We start from the raw sequence: 24,461 nt of genomic DNA, 5'->3' as shown, positions 1-24,461 counted from the left end.
GACCACCCACGCCTAGATACATCATAATTAAAATGTCAAAAGTTAAAGACATAGAGGGGATCATAAAGGCAGCAAGAACAAAGTAAATTGTTACCTACAAAGGAGGTCCCATAAGGCTGTCAGCTGATTTCTCAACAGAAACACTACAGGCCAGAAGGGAATAGTATGACATATTCAAGGTAATGAAAAGCTAAGATCTGAAACCAAGATTACTATATCCATCAAGATTATCATTCAAAATAGATGGTGAAATAAATAGCTTTCCAACATTGCAAGAAACGTTGAAGGGACTGCTGAAATAATAAGAAGAAAGAGCCCTAGCTGGTTTGGCTCAGTGGATAGAGCATTGGCCTGTGGACTGAAGTGTCCTGGGTTCGATTTCAGTCAAGAGCACATGCCCGGGCTGTGGGCTTGATCCCCAGTAGGGGCGTGCAGGAAGCAGCCGATCAATGATTCTCATCATTGATGTTTCTATCCCTCTCCTCTGACATCAATAAAAATACACATTTAAAAGAAGAAGAATGAGCCAGAGAGAAAGAGAACATAGCAAAAAAGAATAAAAATTGCAATATGTAAATAAGTATCAATAATAACCTTAATTGTATTAAATGCTCAAAGCAAAACACATAAGGTAGCTGAATAGATAAGAAAACATGACCCATATATATGCTGTCTATACAGACCCATCTGAGAAAAAAAGACTGAAAATGAAGGGATTGAAAAAACTTTTCCATGCAAATGGAAACAAAAAAATAGAGCAAGGGTAGCAATACTTATATCTGACACAACAGATTTCAAAACAAAGACAAAGATCACTACCTAATACTAAATGGATCAATCCAACAAGAGAATAACATTGGCAAACATATATGTACCCAATATAGGAGCACCTAAAGTGTGTGTGTGTGTGTGTGTTTAAACTCTCAGAAGACTTTAGGGCAGAGATTGAAAGCAGTACATTCATGTTAGGGAACTTTAACACTCCACTGACTCCACTGGATAGATGTTCCAGACAAAAAAAAAATCAACAAGGAAACAGCGACCTTAAATGATACACTAGATCAGATGGACTTAATCGACATTCACCAAATATTTCATCCAAAACCTGAATAATATACATTCTTCTCATGTGGGACGTTCTCAAAGTAGACCACATTCTAGGACACAAAGTAAGGCTCTACAAGTACAAGAAGATTGAAATCATATCAAGCCTCTTCTCAAATCACAATGGCATGAAGTGAAATCAACCACATTAAAAACAAATACATTCAAACATGGAGGCTAAATAGCATGTTATTAAACAATGAATGGGTTACCAAAGAGATCAAGGAAGGAAGGAAGGAAGGAAGGAAGGAAGGAAGGAAGGAAGGACTTCCTGAAAACAAATGAAAACACAGAACAACCCAAAATCTACTGGACACAGTGAAACCAGTCCTAAGAGGGAAGTTCATAGCATTACAGGCCTACTTCAAGAAACAAACAAACAAAAAAGCTCAAATAAAGTATATAACCCTAGAACTAAAAGAACTAGAGAGAGAACAAGAAAAGCCCAGAGAAAGTAGAAGGAAGGAAATAATGATCAGGGCAGAATTAATAATATAGAGACTAAAAAAAATAAAATAAAAAATACAAAACATCAATGAAACCAAGACCTGCTTCTTTGAAAACATAAACAAGATTGATGAACCATTAGCCAGACTCAACAAGAAACAAGAGGGGCTTTTTTGCAACGGGTTTGCTGCCAGAACACAGGTGTCGTGAAAACCACCAGTAACTCAAACCCAAGATGGTAAAGGAAAAGACTCACATAAACATCGTTGTCATTGGACACGTAGATTCCAGCAAGTCTACCACTGCTGGCCATCTGATCTACAAATGTGGGGGCATCGACAAGAGAACCACCAAGAAATTTGAGAAGGAGGCTGCTGAGATGGAGAAGGGCCCCTTCAGGTATGCCTGGGTCTTGGATAAACTGAAAGCTGAACATGAGCATGATATCACCATTGATATCTCCCTGTGGAAATTTGAGACCGGCAAGTATGTGGTCATCATTGATGCCCCAGGGCACAGAGACTTCATCAAAAACATGATTACAGGCACATCTCAGGCTGACTGTGCTGTCCTGATTGCTGCTGCTGGTGGTGGTGAATTTGAAGCAGGCATCTCCAAGAATGGGCAGACCTGTGAGCATGCCCTTCTGGCCTACACACTGGGTGTGAAACAGCTGATTGCTGGTGTTAACAAAATGGATTCCACTGAGCCACCCTGTAGCCAGAAAAGATAGGAGGAAATTGTTAAAGAAGTCAGCACCTGCATTAATAAAATTGGCTACAACCCTGACACAGTAGCATTTGTGCCAATTTCTGGTTGGAATGGTGACAACATGCTGGAGCCAAGTGCTAATATGCCTTGGTTCAAGGGATGGAAGGTCACCCGTAAAGATGGCAATGCCAGTGGAACCACACTGCTTGAAGCTCTGGATTGCATCCTGCCACCAACTCGTCCAACTGACAAGCCCCTGCATCTGCCCCTCCAGGATGTCTACAAAATTGGTGGTATTGGTCCTGTCCCTGTGGGCCGAGTGGGGACTGGTCTTCTCAAACCTGGCAGGTGGTCGGTCAGCTTTGCTCCAGTCAACATTCATTACAACGGAAGGGAAGCCTGTGGAAATGCACCATGAAGCTTTGAGTGAAGCTCTTCCTGGGGACAGTGTGGGCTTCAACGTCAAGAACGTGTCTGTCAAAGATGTTCGCTGAGGCCATGTGGCTGGTGACAGCAAAAAGGACCCACCAGGGGAAGGAGCTGGCTTCACAGCTCAGGTGACTATCCTGAACCACCCAGGCCCGATCGGTGCTGGATGGTCACACAGCTCACACTGCTTGCAGATTTGCTGAGCTGAAGGAGAAGATTGATCGTCGTTCTGGGAAAAAGCTGGAAGATGGCCCCAAGTTTTTGGAATCTGGTGATGCTGCCATCGTTGATATGATTCCTGGCAAGCCCATGTGTGTTGAGAGCTTCTCTGACTACCCTCCTCTGGCCGTTTTGCTGTTCGTGACATGAGACAGACAGTTGCTGTGGGTGTCATCAAAGCAGTGGACAAGAAGGCAGCTGGCGCTAGCAAAGTCCCCAAGCCTGCCCAGAAAGCTCAGAGGCTAAATGAGTATTATTTCCAGCACCTGCCACCCCAGCCTTAATCAGTGGTGGAAGAACGGTCTCAGAACTGTTTGTCTCAATTGGCCATTTAAGTTTAATAGTAAAAGACTGGTTAATGATTATAATGCATCGTAAAACCTTCAGAAGGAAAGGAGAATGTTTTGTGGACCATTTGGTTCTTTTGTGTGTGTGGCAGTTTTTAAGTTATTAGTTTTTAAAATCAGTACTTTTTAATGGAAACAACATGACCAAAAATCTGTCACAGAATTTTGAGACCCATTAAAATAACAGAGTTTAATGAGAAAAAAAAAAGAAACAAGAGAGGGCTCAAATAAATAGAGGGGGGGAAAAACTAACAATTGATACCACAGAAAGACAAAGGATTGTAAGAAAAAACTATAAACAACTATATGCCAACAAACTGGATAAACAGTGAAATGGAAAAATTTCTGGAAACATACAATCTTCCAAAACTCAATCAGGAAGAATCAGAAAAACTGAATAGGCCGATAACAAATGAAGAAATTGAAGCAGTAATAAAAATAAAAACTCACAGCAAATAAAAGCATGGCTCAGAAGGCTTCAGGGGAGTTTTATCAAACATTCTAAGAAAAATTAACACCTATCCTCCTCAAACTATTTCAAAAAACTCAAGAGGAAGGAATATTTCCAAGCTCCTTTTATGAGGCCAGCATTATCCTAATTTAAAAACCTGATAAAGGTTGTACAAAGAGAAAATTACAGGCTAATATCCCTGATAATCTCAGATGCTAAAATCCTCAACCATATATTAGCAAATCAGACCCAGCAATACTTTATAAAGATCATACACCATGACCAAGTGGGGTTTATTCTGGAGATGCAAAGCTGTACAATATTTGCAAATCAATAAATGTGATACATCACATTAACAAAATGAAGTCCAAAAAATCACATGATCATATCAATAAATATAGAAAAAGCATTAGACAAAATAAAACATCCATTTTTTTAAAGAAAACTTTCAGCAAAGTGAGAATAGAGGAATCCACCTCAACATAATAAAGGCCATATATGACAAATCTATTGCCAACATCTTACTCAATTGGACAAAAATTAAAACCATTTCCCCTAAGAACAGGAACAAGACAGGGATCTCTGCTTTTGCCATTCTTATTTAACGTAGTACTGGAAGTCCTAGCCACAGAAATCAGATAAGAAGAAGAAATAAAAGGTATCGAAATTGGAAAGAAGGAGCTACAACTGTCATTATTTGCAGGTGACATGACATTGAACATAGAAAATCCTAAAGACTCCACTAAAAATCTACTAGACTTAATAAAGAAATTGGGCAAAGTAGCAGGATACAAAATTATCAGCAAGAAATCACTGGCATTTTTATACACCACTAATGAACTAGCAGAAATAGAAACTTAAAAAAGAATCCCATTTACCATTGCAACAACAAAAATAAGATACCTTGTAATAAACTTAACCAAAGAGGTAAAAGACCTATACTTGGAAATCTATAGAACACTGAAAAAAGAAATGAAGATACAAAAAAGTGGAAGTATATACAGTGTACATGTATTGGATGCATTAATATCATTAAAATGTCCATAATACCCAAAGTAATCTATAGATTCAATACAATCTCTATTAAAATACCAACAGCATATTTCACAGATCTAGAACAAATAATCCAAAAATTATATGGAACCAAGAAAGACCCCCAATAGTCGCAGCAATCCTGAGAAAGAAGAACAAGGTTGGAGAGATCACAACTATACTATAAAGCCATTGTAATCAAAACAGCCTGGTCCTGGCACAAGAAAAGGCATAAAAACCATTGGAACAGAATGGAGAGCCCAGAAATTGACACAAGCCATTACAGTCAATTAATATTTGACAAAAGAGCTAAGAGCATACAATGAAATAAAGAGTCTCTTCAAAAAATGGTGCTGGAATCATTGGACAGGGACATTAAAAAATGCAACTACTCCACCTACTTATCCCATCCACAAGGATAAACTCAAGATTGATAAAAGACTTAAATGCAAGTCACCCTATATAATAAAGAGCTAATATGCTAATTAGACTGGATGGCAGAATAACCTTCTGGAACAACCTTCCGGAATAACCAGTGGGCAGGGCCCCGGCTGCCTTGGCCCTCGCAGCCCCAGCTGCTGCCACCTTCTGCGGGGCTATCTGGTGGGGAGGGTTCTGAGATCGATCATCCTGCAGAGGGTGGCAGCAGCCAGGGCTGCAAGGGCTGAACCCCTTGCATGAATTTTGTGCATCGGGCGTCTAGTGGAACCATAAAGGTCGTAGAAGAAACCATAGGCAGCAAAAATCTCAGACATCTCGTATGGCAGAATTGTCACTAGTACGTCTCCTAGGGTAAGAGAAACAAAGGAAAAAATAAACACATGAGACTACATCAAACTGAAAAGCTTCTGTACAGCAAAAAAAAAACAACAAACAAAAAACACACATACACACCATCAAATTGAAAAGGGAACCCACTGTATGAGAGAACATATCTCGAAAATATATAAAGAACTCATACAACTTAACAAAAGGAAGACAAACAATCCAATTAAAAATGGGCAAAGGACTTGAATAGACACTTCTCCAAAGGGGACATACAGAGGCCAAGAGACAGATGAAACAATGCTCAAAAGTCACTGATCATCAGAGAGATGCAAATTAAAACAACGATGAGATATCACCTCACACCTGTTAAAATGACTACCATCAATAAATCAAGTGCTGGTGAGGATGTGGAGAAAAGGGAACCCTCGTACACTGCTGGTGGGAATGCAGACAGGTGCAACCTCTGTGAAAAACAGTATGGAGCTTCCTCAAAAAACTAAATAGGGAATTGCTGCACTGAGCCACCCCTGATCCCACTTCTGGGATCATATCCTATGAATCCTGAAACACCAATCAGAAATATATATACCCCTATGTTCATAGCAACACAATTTACAATCACTAAGATCTGCAAATAGTCTAAGTGCCCATCAATAGATGAGTGGATTAAAAAACAAAGGGGTTTACTTACACAATGAAATACTATCCTATGTAATAAAAGCCTAATAAGCAAATTGACCGAACTGGCGGAATGACCGGTCACCATGACTCACACTGACCACCAGGGGGCAGACGCTTAATGGAGGAGCTGCCCCCAGCCTGCAGGCCCCAGGCCAGCCAAGTCAGGTGTGAGTGGGGCCCCCCAGTCAACCCACTGGTTGCCCTGCAGATCGGCCCTGATTGCTGGCCAGGCCTAAGGACCCTACCCGAACACAAGTTTCGTGCACTAGACCTGTAGTGCAGCTATAAAAACAGGTAGGATCTCTTATCTTTGAAACAGTGTGGAGGGACCTGGAGAGTATGCTAAGCAAAATAAGCCAATCAGAGAAAGACAAGTATCACACAATCTCACTTATATGTGGAATCTAATGAACAAAATAAACTGACGAGCAAAATAGATCCAGACTTACAGATCTTGGGGATGGAAGAAACGGAAAGAGATTAACCAAAAATGTAATATGCATATATGCATAGCCCTAGGACTCAGACAATAGTATAATGATTCCTGGGTAGGGCCAGGGGCTGGGTGGGAAGGGGGTATCAGGTGCAAATGGGGGCCATCTGTTATACTGTTTATAATTTTTTAAAATTATAAAAAAAATCATGAGCAGCTCAGCAATAATGATTGCCAGAGGCATCTGAGTCAGATATTCAGGGTGTAACTTTGGAGTTTTTTCAATGGTTAAGATTTCCAGAATAGAGGATGTTTTCATATTCAACTCAAGTCACAGCCATCACCCTAAATGCTCTGTGCAATCCATTTCCTCCTTTTTGGCCTGTCAGAGAAGCAAGACAGTGCTCTCTGGAGTCCAGACCACAGATGCTAGGGGAACCCTGAGGAGACAGCAGCAGACGTGATTGGATGGTGGTGTTCAGGGTCTGTTGAAGGACTGGAGACGGGAATTTGTAAGGCCAACCAGTAAACTTAATAAGTGATTGTAGTTCCTCATATTTTCTTTAATTTTCAAAACTGAAGATCCTGAGAATCCAGCATATTTATCTTCAGGCTTGCGCTTTTAATAGAAGTTTTCCAGTCAAAAACAGGTAACAGAAGTCGACCAATGGTTATTTCATTACCTCAGAAGAGAGAAACCTAATACGCGATGCAAACTTATGGTACTATGCATCATTTTGCAATAATTCTCTCATTTATCCGTATAATGTATATATAGGAAACACAGTATGTGTGTTACTGTCTGTAACGAAACTGGATAGAGTTAGAAAAGATTAAAACGTGTAGGTTAGATGGGGGCAGACGGGATTTGTTAGCAGGACATTGGCAGGAGGTCATTCCTGTTGGGGGGGACAGCATGACAGGTTATAGGTGTGGACAGGCATGTTTTCAATCCATCGGTTTTCCCTTGCTGTTCCTCTCTGCCCTTCTGTTCCTGCTTCTCAATTGTAGAGGTAACTCTCTCCCATGTGGGCATGCAGATCTCAGCATCCCATCCAGGGAGCTCTCAGGGCCAGCACAGGCCACAGCTCCTGGTTGTCCAGTTCCTGAGCCTCCTCAAGCCCATCACCCCTGCATCCCAGCTGACAGGCAGGCCCTGCGTGCAGCCTGTGGTGTCCAGGTTCTTCCTTTCCTCCACGCTTTTGCTCATGCTGCATCTCTCTGAAGTGTCTGTCTCCCTGTTTCCCTGGAACTCTACAGAACCCGGAACCTGGACTTCCTGGTGACACCCCGCCTCCGGAGAGAATGGAAGACAGCAGGCCCTGATGGCCCGGCCAGGCTTCCTGGGAGCGGGAGCAAGCAGACAGCACTGGGGACGGCCTTGGTGTCTTGGCGCGCAGGCCTGCCCAGCTCTCTGCCTGTCAGCCCAACCTGCAGGGGCAGCAGGACTCAGGAGCTGAGCAGTTTCCAGGGCTGCAGCACTGAGGAGAGAACCCAGGTCCAGCTGGCCTGTCTCTCATCATTGATGTTTCTATCTCTCGCTCCCTCTCCCTTCCTCTCTAAAATTAATTAAAAGAAATGTGTGTGTGTGTGTGTGTGTGTGTGTGTGTGTGTTTGTGTGTGAGAGAGAGAGAGAGAGAGAGAGAGAGAGAACCCAGTCTGAGTGGTTAGCACTGGCCAGGGCTCAGAACACAGCCACACAGAAGAGCAGGGCCTGGGGGGTGGCAGAGGAGTGCCTCCTTGCACCCCCATACAGGCGGCAGCTCCCCGGACTGTCCCTCCTGGGGAGGAGGGAGCATCTGTTCATGAGGGAGAGGAGGAGAAAAGCAGATGCAGGAATGTACGATAGCATTTTCTAAATGTGGACTTAGGTTTTATAACATGTCATGTGACAACACAATTACATGATTTCACATGTAATTCACACACAGCCCCTAGTACACTTCTTCTAAATTAAGTGTTACTTTGGTCTGTTTTAATTTCTAGCAGTTAGAAATTGAATTTTCTAATATCTTTTCCACATTAAAAAGCCCATCAAAATTTGTGCTTATTAATGTTTTTCTTGTGTACCCTGAAACTCATCTGGAAATAGAGTATTTCCATAACTCTGGAATCCTCAGATTTGGCAATTCTCATTATTGTTTTCCCATCATCAGAACTGTTTTCTTCCTATGAAGTTTTTTAGGAATGAAAGGAAATAATTGAATTGCTTTATTCCTTTAAAGTCTTGGTTTATCAAGATACATGAACATGCCCTGGCCATTTTGGCTCAGTGGATAGAACATCGGACTGAAGACTGAAGGGTTCCAGGTTTGATACCGGTCAAGGGCACACGCCTGAGTTGTGGGCTCGATCCCCAGTGTGGGGCATGCAGGAGGCAGCCGATCAATGATTCTCTCTCATCATTGATGTTTCTCTCTCTCTCCCTCTCTCTTCCTCTTTGAAATCAATAAAAATAGATTTTTTTAAAAGATACATGAACATGATAAGTATATTTCAGATCAAATAAAAAGTGTTGAGCACTATACCTCAAGAGCTACATTAGACTGTTAGGAAGATAAAACAAAAAAACTTGCCAGTTAGTCTTAAAGTAAACCATAATCTAATCAAAGACATTAGCTAGAGTTCCTGAAAAAGCTAAATATAATACTGCCTCTTTTTATAGAGTTCACTAGTGACATTGAAAGGAAATTAATTAGTCCTGCAGGGCAGGACTGGGCAAGAGGGGCCGGACGTGCCCTGGAGCCAACCTCCTACGGTCCCTCCCCAGCTGGCAGGCCGGCTGCACCTGGGGTGGCGCCAGGGCTCAAAGGGCGTCTATAGAGTGAGCGGGGCCTCCGGCAGGTGGGGTCCCTCAGCCTGGCCTGCGGAGATTGGGCTGAAAGCGGCTCCCCAACATCCGCTGAGGGGTCCCAGAGTGGGAGAGGACACTCTGCAAAGTTGTTGTCGCTTGGCAGCTCCTGCATTGAGCGTCTGGCCCCCGGTGGTCAGTGCGCATCATACCTACCGTACGGTTGGTCAGTGGGTTGGAGGGTCGCTTAGCCTTTTACATATAATATAGATCATATGACAACTTCAGCTCTCCAGCTTGTCCAGAAACAACCACAAGCAGAGTCAGTTCTAGGTGTATCAGATGCATGGACCGCGGGCCCTTCCCTAACACCCACCCGTAGGAGAGCCGGGCTGCCCTGCAGCCACACACCTGGCATCCTCCACTGTGTGCTCGGGCCAGAGAGACTGCATGGACTGCCTGTGCCCACTTGCTCATGTGATACAGAGTCTATATGCCAACATATGACAGATTATAGTAGCGAAATGTGTGCAGGCAGTGGGCTGAGGTGCGTGCACTGCGCATGCAGGAGCAATGAGGAGACCGTCCCAGCCCTGGTGCAGCGTCACCACCACCGGCACAGGCCTCTGTCCCGACAGCACCCACACGTGGCTGTGTGGGAAGTTAGTGTCGCTCAGGGTGTTACAGGTCTGGAGCTCAGTCACTGTTTGTAGATGATGAGGACCTGAAGTCATTGAGGTTTTATTTCCATGTAGAGGACTTGTTATGACAATAGACAGTTTAAAATACATTTTAAGAAGTTACACTAATCAATATTAAAACAAGGTGTCTCCATTTAAATGGTAAAGTGACCTAAAAAACCTTGCCAGCTATTCATCCGGCAATACCACAAATAAAATTCCCCCAGGTGACAGAGAGGTACATGGACATGTTACAAGCGCATGCTTGGTACCTGACAAGCGTTCTTCATCGATAGCACGAAGCTTGTTCTCGCTGACTCTGAGTTCTTCCAATGTAGGTGGCAGCTCCGGAGGAAGCTCTGCCAGGCTGTTTCCATTCATATTCAGGTGCACCAACTTCTTCAAATGCTGAAAAAGCAAATCTCAGATTACTGTTTCATCTGGCACAGGTGTCCAGTACATCTCACTTTAATGTTCAGTTAGCTGCAGTTATGCCTCTAAGCCTGACTTACTGGGGTTTAGATGGGGGTCCCCATCTTCTCCCTGCCATGCAGATGTCGGTCCTATGAGTGTTTATTCCGGGCACTTTCAGCCACACTAGGCAGTCATGTTCCACTCGCCATAGGGATCTGTCACACATTACTGTGGCCACGGAAACGAGAGAAATCTCCTACCGCACTGGGTTGGTTATATTTTGCTAGATCTTGGGTTTTCACCTTCTCAGCAGCAGACACACGGTTATTAAAACTCTCCGTATGAGAGTTTTCTCTGTATGACGTACTAGTGCAGGGGCCTGAGTCCCTCATGAGTGCTGGTGTCAGGACAGCAATTTGAACCCTGTCAACATATTTGTAAAACTCAGTTTTCTGTTCATTAATAGAAGCAGAATTATAATAGCACTAATGATGGAGCAGATTCTTCTACATGGAGTGGTCAGGCATCACAAGCCATTGCTCCATGGCACCCTCACGGTTTTGATGGGGTGAGGGGGGCGTCTCCACCCGAAGCTGCTGGTTGGCGGCACTGCCTGGCTGCCGGCGCTGAGCACTGCAGCTGGCGGGTTTGAGTGGGGCCACGTGGACGACTCACGTTAGTGGGTTCAGAGCCCAATGTGAGCAGTTTGGGATAGAAACCCCCAAACAGGAAGAGAAGGTGACTTCCTACAATGTCTTCCTTTTTATCCAATACCGGGAGTGCATGGGTGCCCAGGTTTCGATCAGGACAGCTAGCCTGCGGGGCACTCAGTCTGTGTGTGAGTGTGGGCCTTCTCACCTGCCAGCCCTGAATGGGGGTGTGAGCCAGGAACTGTGTGCCTCAGAGGGAGTTGTGCAAGGAGGGGACAGGCCTGCCCGAGGGGGCAGTTTGACCCAGTGACTGTGATATTGGTGCTGGGGCTTCTGCAAGCACACCTATTTGTGAGTATTGTGTACACATAGCCATCTCCTTTCCTGCTTCTGCATTTGTTTCTCTGAAATTCCTTGATCCTCTCTTCTTTTCTGCCTTTTAGAGAAAAAAATGTCAAATCTGAGTCTTTCAGAAATTTATTCTGTGCTGTTTCCCATCTTCTTCCCTCTTCTTTTCCCAACCTGAACCCCGAGTCCATTTGTGTTTTCAGACGCCCTCTTGCTAACGTGTCCCTTCATCAGTGCTGCCCGCCCCAGAGCAGGGGCTCACATGCGCTGCCGCCCACCGTTCGGGAAGCTTCCAGATCCTGCCCTTCTTCCCTGGAGCACCTCACGCACATGTTCTCAGCAACGTGGGGGAAAACTACTCTATAAATTTAATACATTTATTTTGTTATTGGTGCGGAGTCTGGTGTTCTAAGGGTATGACAGCCAGACACATGTGACATAACAGGCTCTATTCAAGGTAAAACTTCAATACAGTTTAGGGACATCAGGGAAGAAAGTTTCTCCACTTAGGAGAATGCTACCAGGTAAACGTTCAGCTTTTCCTCTCTTCCCCATCTCCACCACTGCCAGTGCCAGTCATGGGAAAGCAATCTAAATAGATTGTGACAAATCAGAACGTGGGTTTACCTTGAATGCTTCTGGACCTATGCCTGAAGAGGTGATGCTATTTTTGCTCAAATCAAGCCTTTCCAAATTCGGTAGTCCATTAAATGCTTCATCGGGAATGGAGGTGATGGAATTGCCTAGGACAGGACAGTTGTGTTTTAGACCGATGTGCCAATACATATACACACGTGCACTTGCACAGAGAACAAACGAGAGTCTTCTCTGTATGAAAAAGCAATACTCACAGCATGGGCCTCCGGGAGGTATATCACATCAGCGGATGCACATTTAGAAAAGTAAACGACTGGGGCTCCCCTGTTTCACAGAGTCAGAACGTGCACTCTAAGGACTTGCCATGCTCTATACCTCAGGTTTTAGATAAAGCTGCTTAAAACATCCAGAGTGTAGTTGCTAGAACATGCTGTGAGCATTGGGCATCGTATGACAGATGGTTTCTAGAAGGTTATGGTTTTTATAGCTCTTCATCTTTTCCCATTGGCATTTCTTAGGCCCTGGCTCACAACTATAACCCTGCAATTAATCAACGACATTGTGGGCGTGTCGATTGCCTTTCTGGAGCACCAGGCTCAGTCCCTAAATCAGCGGCATGGGGAGATAATCTCATCACCTCCAGATCCGAGGTTCTGCTCCCATGACTGTGACCTACAGAAGTTCCTACGGGCCTTAACTTTATGGGGTTTTGTTTTGACACTTGGTTAAATACAGTAGTCAGTGGTTTTAAACTAAGAAAATGAGCTTCCCAGATAGAGTAAGCACAATATAAACCAAATGTGACCTTCCTGCAAAACCAAGACAGTGTGTGCACCGGCCATTCACCATCATAAGACTAGACTTTCGCAAACCAAGCTTTCTTGTGGGACATCTGGCATGCGGGCACAAGAGGGGCTTTGCTGGGGTCACAAGAGCGTGGTGTCAGGAGGCCATGATGCAGGGGGTTCTGTCACAGACTGGCCATCCTGAGCAAAGGTGTCAGACTTTTCCTGTTGAGTATAAATGATGTTATATCATCATTTATTATTTTGATGGTAGTTTGTTGCTGTGATTTCCCCCAGGATGTCTGAAACCCCATTCAGACCCTGTGGCCCCTGCGGCCCCTGCATCTGCAGGGCCACCCCTCATGAGCCATGTCACCATTGTCCATTTGGCCCAGCCTCCTTACCAGCCAGCCACACCAAACCTGGTCATGCTGTTCCTCCACTAAGGACCTTTTCAGGTGGCCCTATAAACACAGGAGTAGAAGGTTGGGACCATCCATGTCCACCAGAATAGCTAACATGATGGAGAACGGCTGACAGGACGCAGAATGCAAGTTAAACGCATCTCTGTGTCACTTAGTGGTCCTACTCCTGGTACGTACTCCAGGGAGAAGGAAACGGGGTCTCCACAGACATCTGTATGTGGGTGTTTATAACCACAGAACTGCCCCCAACTGGAAACACTCCAGATGCCTCAGCTGATACCACTGGTTCATCCAGACAGCTCTCAGCAGTAGGGAGGGCAAGATGCTGACCAAATGCAACAGCCTGGATGACCCCAAAAGCAGTGTGATGGGGGAAGCCAGCTAAGGAGACCGTGTGCTAGTGACCCCGTTCTCATGATGTCTGGAAACGTCTAAACTACAGACACAGACACATCCTGGTGGCCAGGGCTTGTGAACAGAGGGACATGAAGAATTGGGCAGAGGTTACCTGACTATATGCATGTCTCAAAACTCAGTACCATGCTAAAAATAAGTTTAACTCCATGAAAGTTACCCTCAGTAAAGCTGACTTTAAGAAAGAAGTCCAGCCCAGCCGGCATGGCTCAGTGGTTGAGTGTTGACCCATGAACCAGGAAGTCACAGTTTGATTCCAGGTCAGGGCACATGCCCGGGTTGCAGACTCGATCCCTAGTAGGGGCCATGCAGGAGGCAGCAGATCAGTGATTCTCTCTCATCATTGATGTTTCTATCTCCCTCTCCCTTCCCCTCTCTGAAGTCAATAAAAACATTTTTTTTAAAGAAGTCCATGAGAAATCATGATTGGATTTGGAGGACTATGCTTTACATCCAATTATGCTATACTGTAGTAAAACACCTACCTCTTCTGCAAAGTTTGTGTTTAAAGATTACGAAAATAGTCTGTTTAGAATCCATTTATATTACGAGATTAAAATATAACATTCATAGGGGAATGAGTTATTTACTTTTAAAGCTAAAAATGAAATGGACATCGACATCTCTTACCAGCAAGCTCCAGGCTTGTTACCTCGGGTGCTGCCAGCGATGGTATCTGGGCGAGGTCTGCATCGTTGCAGCTGATGGTCCTGTAGGACAGAGAGCACCCACTGGGCAGAGCTGGCCTGCGTCTGGGAGGAGCACCGGCTGGGAGTTGGGACAGCACCCGTAACACACCTCTGGTTTCCTCCTCCTCCTCCTCCTCCTCCTCCTCCTCCTCCACCTCCTCCACCTCCTCCTCCTCTACCTCCCTGGCTGTGTTTCCTTGGGGACGCGCCTGCCTGCCCTCCTCTCCAGGCCTCTGCTCAGCCCTGCTGCGCTGCCCCTGGCCAGGAAGTCTTCCTCTGTCCCCAGGTTCCGGGCTCATTTTCTTTTGCTCCCTGTCTTCAGTTTCTTTCATTCCTTCAGCCTCCTCAGCCGGAAGCTCCTCTTTTCTCAATGTTTGGTCCAGTTTCACCCAAGGAGGTGGCCGCTGCCGATGATGTGAATTAGGAGGTTCTCTTTGTTCTGAAGAATCACCAGAAAAGTCAGATCTGTCATTAACGCTCTAGCACTGATAGCGAGTAGGAGGCTCCGACCATGCACGGAGGAGGCAGCAGGGCACATTGTGATATGAATAAAAGAAGAGTCATAGCAAAGGGATGCTAGTGAGTATCCCTCCAGGTGTTTGAGTGCAGTTTACACATGAAATGCAGCTTAAAATTTTTGCTTGAATAGTTTTAATAGTAACTATTTCTATGCTGTAAGATCTATTATAGACAATTTTTGTTTTACCTGAGGTTTTACTATTTCTACTCGGTGTCATTCTACCTGGTAACTACAAGGGGTGCAAAATGAGAAGTAGCCCCGTTGTTTATTAGTGGGTTGTTGATAAGGCAAGAATGTGTGCATTCTCAGGCTTATGGTAGTGAAATTGGCTTTTGTTTATAGATTTATTATTTTTTTTTCCCAATTTCCTTTTAGCTCCATGAGTCTAAAAGCACCCTTTGCTAGAAAGGTCGTTTTTTTCTCCTGGACTCTACTGAAATCATTTTGCTTCTTGAGACTTACAGAAAACATCTGGCTTAACTAACGGAGATACACATGAGAGCCCTGTGTACTACTACATGGCGATAAGAGCAGAAATAGTGTGCAGTGCACAGCTGGCCCACAGCGGGATTAGCTGTCACTGTTTGCTAAAGGCGGGCAGGCGTGGCTGGCACTGCAGCCTCGCCCTCTGGGAGTTCTAGGAAGGAGTGAGCTCAGTGTCCAGGCTTCCTTCCATCAAATACATAAAACTATGTATTCAGCCTCTCCTTGCCTTCATTTAATACTAAACAAATCATCCCTAGAAGAACTCAAAGAATAATTATTTGAAGGATTACTTAAGATTTCAATTCAGTATATAATATAAAGTGTTTGAGTTATTTTTTCACATCTTTAGCAGAAAATACAAAAGGAGAATAGAAAAAAATGAGCAGAAGGAAGCTAAAGCTGTCATATTAAAACATTTAAAATCCTTCCTGTATACCCAAGTTTATTTTTCCAAAATAACTACAGCATTTTAGGAATAATTCAGCTCCTTTGAAAAATGAGAATTTCTGAATCTTTCTAAGTTTTATGTTTCACCCCCCAGGGAGTCAATTTTATTAAACACTTATTTTCTAACACTTTAAAAGTCATAATACCTTGGTGAAATAGTTGGTAGTATCCACCAAAGTACAGTTTCTAAATATTCTGAAGTTCTTCCTGGCAGGAGACCTGCCTGTGATCATCCTTGCCCACAGATGAGGAAACAACACCCCAGTGCCTCTCGTGCCTACTTCCCTGGGTTTGTATTTCAAAAGGCAGGGCCAGGCTGGCTTGGGGAGAGCTGGCCTCTCTCCTGAGGGGCCTCTCCTCCCTCAGGGATGAGCCTCCAAGGACCCTGGGACAGTGAGCAGCCGACAAAGCCGCCTGGTGACCCTGGGCCCAGCAGCCCCGAGCGGGACACGCTCCGGACTCAGACCAGCCTCCCTGCTCACCGAGTTCTTCCTCTGCGTCTGGGCTAATCGCTGTGCCACGGGGAGCGAGCGGTGGGAGCCGGCAGGCCTCGGCACACAGGGCAGGGACCGCGGGCTGCCGGCACCCTTCACGGCCTCTCAGCGCGGCTGCGGGGCCCACCGCCTCCTTCCCGCAGCTCTAATTGAGCGCTTGTGCCTGTCCTCCCGTATTATTCCCAAGTAATTTCTATGCCTGTCATCATTGTGCCAATAGTTTAAGTATTCTGACGACCACTTTATCATAAATTAGAGCAAGTGCAAGTCAACAGGGGAGGGCAAGGCTGAGTCGCGTGTGATATTTTGGGCTGAACGTTTATACCGGAGTCCGAGCAGACCGGGCAGCACTCGCCCTCGGGGGTGGCCGCGCGCTGGCACGGCGGAGGCGGGCACCTGGTCCGGTCGCAGAGCACCCTTCCGTCGGCGCACAGGCAGGTGGTGCAGGGCTCCGGCGACCACGCGGCCCCGTTGTACATGGTCACCCCGTTCACCGAGCAGCGGCCCTTCCGCCCTAGGAGAGAGCACCGGACACTTACTCCCTGGTGCGGTCACCGCCTGGGCGGGAACTAGAACCACACAAGGTGGCGTCTGCCTGGCTCCCGCGGGGAGAGGTCTCCACGGAGCCTGTGGACCCGCCCCTGCCCTCTGCTCCTTTCCTGGGAGCTGACTGGCCTGCGCTTCCATCCTCACCCGCAGGATGGCTGTCACACAGGCGCAGACACGTGAGGGACTGTTTGTCCTGGCCCTAGTGTCACCCCTAATAACTCTCGACCTAATATCTCACATTGTCCCCAGGTTGCACTCCCAAGCGAGTCTCACATGTGTCCCAACCTTCCCTCCCACTCAGTCCAGCTCAAGCCCTGCCAGCTCCCCCGAGACGCTTGCCCTGGGCCACTCCCACCACCCAATTCCTCGCGTGGAAGAAACACATCCGCATAATGTTTCTCCTGATTATAAAAGTCCTATATTCCATCAAAATTCCAATAGCTTTCTTTTGGCAAAAATGCAAAAGTTTACCCTCAAATTCACATAGAATTACAAAGGGCCCTGAATATCCAAAAAAATCCTGAAGAAAAATAACAAGAACAAAATTGATATTTTGTTCTTAGATATTTCAAAAGTTACTACAAACCTGCAATGGTCAGCGGTGGCCTCAGGATAAACATATAGGCCAATGGAATACTGAGACTACCTTACTATGGTCAAAGGACTTTTTTGATTTTTTTTTCACTTGAGCTACAAAGATTTGCTTGCTTCTATTTATTTTTAAAAAATAATTCTTTATTGTTGAAAGTATTACATATGTCTCCCTTTCCCCTTCATTGACCCCTCCAGCCCATCCCCTGACCCCCGCCCCAGGCCCTCACCACCCCACTATCTGTGTCCATGGGCCATGCATATATGCATATAAGCTCTTTGGTTGATTACCTCCCACCCCCCACCCTCCCTGCCTTCCCTCCAAGATCCTGCACTCTGTTCCAATATTCCATGTCTGTGGATCCACTCTGTTCACTTTATTTTGTTACATAGATTCCACATATGAGTGAGATCATGTGATACTTGTCTTTCTCTGGCTTATTTCACTTAGCATGATACTCCCTAGGTCCCTCCATGCTGTCTCAAAGGGTAAGAGATCCTGCTTTGTTACAGCTGCATAGTATCCCATGGTGTAAATGTACCACAGCTTTTATCCACTCGTCTGCTGATGGGCACTTAGGCTGTTTTCAGATCTTAGCTATTGTGAATTCTGCTGCTATAAACACAGGGGTGCATACATTCTTTCTGATTGGTGCTTCAGGTTTCTTAGGATATATTCCTACAAGTGGGATCACGGGGTTAAATGGGAGTTCCATATTTGTTTTTTTGAGGAAACTCCATACTGTTTTCCACAGTGGCTGCACCAGTCTGCATTCCCACCAGCAGTGCACAAGGGTTCCTTTTTCTCCGAATCCTTACCAGCACTTGTCATTTGTTAATTTGTTGATAGTAGCCATTCTGACAGGTGTGAGATGATACCTCATTGTCGTTTTGATTTGTATCTCTTGTATGATTAGTGACTTTGAGCATTTTTTCATATGTCTCTTGGCCGTCTGTATGTCCTCTTTGGAAAAGTGTCTATTTAGATCCTTTGCCCATTTAATTGGATTGTTTATCTTCCTATTGTTAAGTTGTATGAGTTCCTTATATTTTGGATGTATCATTGCCAAATATGTTCTCCCATGCAGTGGGCTCCTTTTTTATTTTATTGATGGTTTCTTTTGCTGTGCAAAAGCTTTTTATTTTGAGGTAATCCCATTGTTTATTTTCTCCTTCGTTTCCTTTGCCTTAGGAGATGTATCTGTAAACATATTGCTATGAGAGATGTCTGAGATTTTGCTGCCTATGGTTTTTTCTAGGATTTTTATGGTTTCACGTCTTACGTTTAAGTCTTTTATCCATTTTGAGTTTATTCTTGTGTATGATATAAGTTCATTCTAGTTTCATTTTTTTTGCATGTTTCTGTCCAATTTTCCCAACACCATTTATTGGAGACTCTCTTGACTCCATTGCATGCTCTTGCCTCATTTGGCAAATATTAATTGAGCGTAATGTCTTGGGTCAATTTCTGGGTTCTCTGTTCTGTTCCATTGGTCTATATGCCTGATCTTGTGCCAGTACCACGTGTCTTTGTAGTATTACTTGAAATCTGATATTGTGATTCTTCCAACATTGTTTTTCTTTCTCAAAATCGCTGCAGCTATTTGGGGGTCTTTTTTGATTTCATATAAATTTTTGGAGCATATTTTCTAGCTCTGTGAAATACGCCATTGGTCTTTTAATAGTAGATTGCTTGCATTGTATGGACATTTAAATTATGTTAATTCTATGAAGCCATGAACACGGTATACTCTTCCACTTGTTTATATCTTCTTCTGTCTCTTTTTTCAACATCCTTTAGTTTTCTGAGTACAGGTCTTTTGCCTCCTTGGTTAAATTTATTCCTAAGTATCTTAATTTATTTGTTGCAGTGGTAAATGGAATTGGTTATTTAGTTTCTCTTTCTGAGAATTCATTATTGGTGTATAAAAAAAGCCATCAATTTTTGGATATTGATTTTTGTATCCTACTACATTGCCATATTCATTTATTAAATGTAGTAGTTTTCTTGTGAGAGACTTTAGGGTTTTCTATATACAACATCATGTCATCTTGTGAATAATGAGAGTTTTACTTCCTCCTTTCTAATTTGAATGCCTTTTATTTCTTCTTGTCTGATAGCTGTGGCTAGGACTTCAGTACTGTGTTGAATAAGAATGGTGAAAATGGACATGCCTTTCTTGTTGAAGCTCTTTATTTGACCATCTATTTTGAATGATAGCCTTGCTGGATGTAGTAATCTTGGTTTCAGATTCTTGCTTTTCATTACCTTGAGCACTTCATGCCATTCCCTTCTGGCCTGTAGAGTTTCTGATTAGAAGTCAGATGTGAGCCTTATGGGAGTTCCTTTGTAGGTAACTTCTTTTCACTTGCTGCCTTTAAGATCCCCTCTTTGTCCTTAATTTTTGGCATTTTAATTATGACGTGTCTGAGCATGGGCCTATTAGGGTTCTTCTTGCTTGGGGTTTTCTGTGCCTCCTGAACTTGTTTCATTTTTTCCTTTATCAGTTCAGGGACGTTTTCTGCATTATTTCTTTAAACATGTTCTCTATCCCTTTCTTCCTCTTCTGGCACACCTGCCATTCTAATATTGTTACTTTTCACATTGTACCACAGCTCCCTTAAGCTGTCCTCCTGTTTTTTAATTGTATTTTCTTTTTGGTTCTCTGATTGAGTGATTTTTTTCAACCTTGTTTTCTAATTCACTGATTTGATCCTCAGCTTCCCCTAATCTGCTGTGTGTTCCTTCCAATGTGTTCTTTATTTGTGCTATGTCATTCTTTATTTCCGACTGTTCTTTTTTCATAGTTACTATACCTTTTTTAATTTTGTTGAGCATCTTTACCATCATTACTCTGAATTCTATGTTTCATATAAATTTTTTATCCCTGCTTCATTTATCTCTTCTTCTGGAGAATTCTGTTGCTCTTTCATTTGGAGTTGTTTCTCTAGCTCCTCATTTGGCTGTCTCTTTGGATTTGTGGCTATGTATTAGGTAGATCCATTATGCCTCTCAATCTCCAGTGCAGGACAGTGTCAAACGCTGTTTCTGACTAATTATATCAGGCAAAGACTTAAAGCCTCCAGAGCCTACCTCTGCCTACAGATTTTTTTTCCCCCCGCCCTTGACAAACCCCTACCCTCCCTTACCCCCCAGTGTCTTATGTCCATTAGTTATGCTTATATGCATGCATACAAGTCCTTCGGTTGATCTCTTACTCCCCTCCCCCCTGCCCCCCAACTCTCTCTGGCCTTCCCACTGCAGTTTGACAATCAGTTTGAGGCAGCTCTGCCTCTGTATCTATTATTGTTCAAAAGTTTGTAATGGTCTTTATTATCCATGAATGAGTGAGATCATGCGGTATTTTTCCTTCATTGACTGGCTTGTTTCACTTAGCATAATGCTCTCCAGTTCCATCCATGATGTTGCAAATGGTAGGAGTTCCTTCTTTTTAACAGCAGCATAGTATTCCATCGTGTAGATGTACCACAGTTTTCTAATCCATTCATCTACTGATGGGCACTTAGGCTGTTTCCAGATCTTAGCTATGGTGAATTGTGCTGCTATGAACATCTGGGTGCATATATCCTTTCTGATTGGTGTTTCTGGTTTCTTGGGATATATTCCTAGAAGTGGGATCACAGGGTCAAATGGGAGTTCCATTTCCAGTTTTTTGAGGAACCTCCATACTGTCTTCCATAGTGGCTGCACCAGTCTGCATTCCCACCAGCAGTGCACAAGTGTTCCTTTTTCTCCACATCCTCTCCAGCACTTGTCGTTTGTTGATTTGTTGATGATGGCCATTCTGACAGGTGTGAGATGGTACCTCATTGTTGTTTTGATTTGCATCTCTCGGATGATTAGTGACTTTGAGCATGTTTTCATATGTCTCTTGGCTTTCTGAATGTCCTCTTTTGAAAGGTGTCTATTTAGATCCTTTGCCCATTTTTTGATTGGATTGTTTATCTTCTTTTTGTTAAGTTGTATGAGTTCCCTATAAATTTTGGAGATTAAGCCCTTATCAGATATGACGTTGGCAAATATGTTTTCCCACGAGGTGGGTTTTCTTGTTGTTTTGTTGATGGTTTCTTTTGCTGTGCAGAAGCTTTTTATTTTGATGTAGTCCCATTTGTTCATTTTCTCTTTAGTTTCAACTGCCCTAGGAGCTGTATCAGTGAAGAAATTGTTTTGGCATATGTCTGAGATTTTGTTGCCTTTGTATTCTTCTAGAATTTTTATGGTTTCCTGTCGTACATTTAAGTCCTTTATCCATTTTGAGTTTATTCTTGTGTATGGTGTAAGTTGGTGGTCTAGTTTCATTTTCTTGCATATATCTGTCCAATTTTCCCAACACCATTTATTGAAGAGACTATCTTGGCTCCATTGTATGTTCATGCCTCCTTTGTCAAAAATTAATTGAGCATATTGGTTCGGGCTAATTTCTGGACTCTCTATTCTATTCCACTGATCTATATGTCTGTTCTTGTGCCAGTACCAGGCAGTTTTGAGAACAGTGGCTTTGTAATACAGCTTGATATCTGGCATTGAGATCCCACCTACTTTGTTCTTTCTCAGGATCGTTGCAGCTATTCGGGGTCTTTTTTTATTCCAGATGAATTTTTGGAGAGTTCGTTCTAGATCTTTGAAGAAGGCCATTGGTATTTTAATGGGAAGTGCGTTGAATGTATAGATTGCTTTGGGTAGTATGGACATTTTAATGATGTTGATTCTACCAATCCAAGAACATGGTATGTTCTTCCATCTGTTTATGTCTTCCTCTATCTCTTTTTTCAACGTCCTGTAGTTTTCTGAGTAGAGGTCTTTAACCTCTTTAGTTAAGTTTATTCCTAGGTATCTTAATTTTTTTGGTGCGATGGTAAATGGGATTGTTTTTCTGATCTCCCTTTCTGAAAGTTCACTATTGGTGTATAGTAATGCCTCAGATTTCTTGGGGTTAATTTTGTATCCTGCTACATTGCCAAATTCATGTCTTAAGTCTAGTAGCTTTTTGATGGAGTCTCTAGGGTTTTGTATGTATAATATCATGTCATCTGCAAATAAGGACAGTTTTACTTCCTCTTTTCCAATTTGGATGCCTTTTATTTCTTCTTCTTGCCTAATTGCAATGGCTAATACTTCCAGTACTATGTTGAACAGGAGTGGTGAGAGTGGGCATCCCTGTCTTGTTCCTGTTCTTAGGGGAAATGGTGTTAGTTTTTGTCCATTGAGTATGATGTTGGCTGTGGGCCTGTCATATATGGCTTTTATTATGTTGAGGTATGATCCTTCTATTCCCACCTTTCTGAGAGTTTTTATCAAAAATGGGTGTTGGATTTTGTCGAATGCTTTTTCTGCATCAATTGATATGACCATGTGGTTTTTTTCTTTCAATTTGTTTATGTGATGTATCACATTTATTGATTTACGGATGTTGTACCATCCTTGCATCTCTGGGATAAATCCTACTTGGTCATGGTGTATGATCCTTCTGATGTACTGCTGGATCCGATTTGCTAAGATTTTGTTGAGGATTTTGGCATCTATGTTCATGAGGGATATTGGCCTGTAATTCTCTTTCATTGTGATGTCTTTATCTGGTTTTGGTATTAGGGTGATGCTGGCTTCATAGAATGAGCTTGGAAGCGTTCCTTCCTCTTGAATTTTTTGTAGTAGTCTGAGGAGGGTAGGTTTTAGTTCTTCCTTGAATGTTTGGTAGAACTCCCCTGTGAAGCCGTCTGGCCCTGGGCTTTTGTTTGCTGGAAGCTTTCTGATGACTGCTTCAATTTCTTCCATAGTTATTGGCCTATTGAGGTTTTTAGATTCTTCCTGATTGAGTTTTGGAATGTTGTATTTTTCTAGGAATTTGTCCATTTCCTCCAGGTTGTCTAGTTTGTTGGAGTAGAGTTGCCCATAGTATTGTTTAACAATCATTTGTATTTCTGTGGGGTCTGTTGTTATTTCGCCTCTATCATTTCTGATTTGGTTTATTTGGGACCTCTCTCTTTGCTTCTTGGTGAGCCTGGCTAGTGGTTTGTCAATCTTGTTTATCCTTTCAAAGAACCAGCTCTTGGTTTCATTGATTTTCTGTATTGTTTTTTTGGTCTCTATTTCATTGATTTCTGCTCTAATCTTTATTATCTCCTTCCTTCTGCTCACTCTGGGGTTTTCTTGTTGCTCTCTTTCTAATTCTTTGAGTTGTAGAGTTAGATGATTGACTACCATTTTTTCTTGTTTTTTGAGATAGGCCTGTAGAGCTATAAACTTTCCTCTCAGGACTGCTTTCATTGTGTCCCAGAGGTTTTGGATTGTTGCGTTTTCATTGTCATTAGTGTCCAGGATGTTTTTGATTTCTTCTTTGATGTCATCGGTAACCCAATCAATATTTAATAACATGCTATTCAGCTTCCAAGTGTTTGAGTATTTTGGGTTGTTTTTATTGTAGTTTATTTCTAACATTATGCCATCGTGGTCTGCGAAGAAGCTTTTTATGATTTCAATCTTCTTGAATTTGTGGAGACTTTGCTTGTGACCCAATATGTGGTCTATTTTTGAATATGTCCCATGAGCACCTGAGAGGAATGTATATTCCGCAGCTGTGGGGTGAAGTGTTCTGAAGATGTCAATTAAGTCCATCTGATCTAGTGAGTCATTTAGGATTGCTGTTTCTTTGCTGAGTTTTTGTCTAGCGGATTTATCCAGTGATGTCAGTGGTGTATTAAAGTCCCCTACTATGATTGTATTGTTGTCGATCTCTCCCCTGATATCTTCCAGAAGTTTTCTTATGTATGTGGGTGCTCCTGCATTGGGTGCATATATGTTTACCAGGGTTATATCTTCTTGTTGTATTGATCCCTTTAGTATTATGAAGTGGCCTTCCTTATCTCTGGTTATGGCCTTCACTTTGAGATGTATTTTGTCAGATATAAGTATTGCTACCCCAGCTTTCTTTTCCTTTCCA

The 24,461-nt window shown here is 43.2% G+C and overlaps 2 protein-coding genes and 1 pseudogene across 2 annotated transcripts in view; 2 read left to right on the top strand and 1 right to left on the bottom strand.

The window, feature by feature from the left end:
* Positions 1-24,461, top strand: part of CENPP (centromere protein P) — a 258,055-nt gene that overhangs the window by 184,023 nt on the left and 49,571 nt on the right. The gene's annotated exons all lie outside the window — the stretch shown is intronic.
* The window catches only part of ECM2 (extracellular matrix protein 2), a 75,775-nt gene that overhangs the window by 17,124 nt on the left and 34,190 nt on the right, over positions 1-24,461 (bottom strand). Inside the window, exons 3-6 of the mRNA XM_070400865.1 lie at positions 16,688-16,876; positions 14,357-14,854; positions 12,133-12,248; positions 10,366-10,501 (exon numbers count right to left, since the gene is read on the bottom strand). Coding sequence (XP_070256966.1) covers positions 10,366-10,501; positions 12,133-12,248; positions 14,357-14,854; positions 16,688-16,876 — 939 coding nt within the window. The remainder of the gene's footprint in view (positions 1-10,365; positions 10,502-12,132; positions 12,249-14,356; positions 14,855-16,687; positions 16,877-24,461) is intronic.
* Positions 1,355-3,488, top strand: LOC138998924 (elongation factor 1-alpha 1 pseudogene; annotated as a pseudogene).

Source organism: Myotis yumanensis, unplaced genomic scaffold (assembly GCF_028538775.1).
Source record: "Myotis yumanensis isolate MYYU_CA2020_CCGP unplaced genomic scaffold, mMyoYum1.0.hap1 SCAF_21, whole genome shotgun sequence".
Taxonomy (NCBI): domain Eukaryota; kingdom Metazoa; phylum Chordata; class Mammalia; order Chiroptera; family Vespertilionidae; genus Myotis; species Myotis yumanensis.
This window is presented reverse-complemented; position numbering and strand designations above follow the sequence as displayed.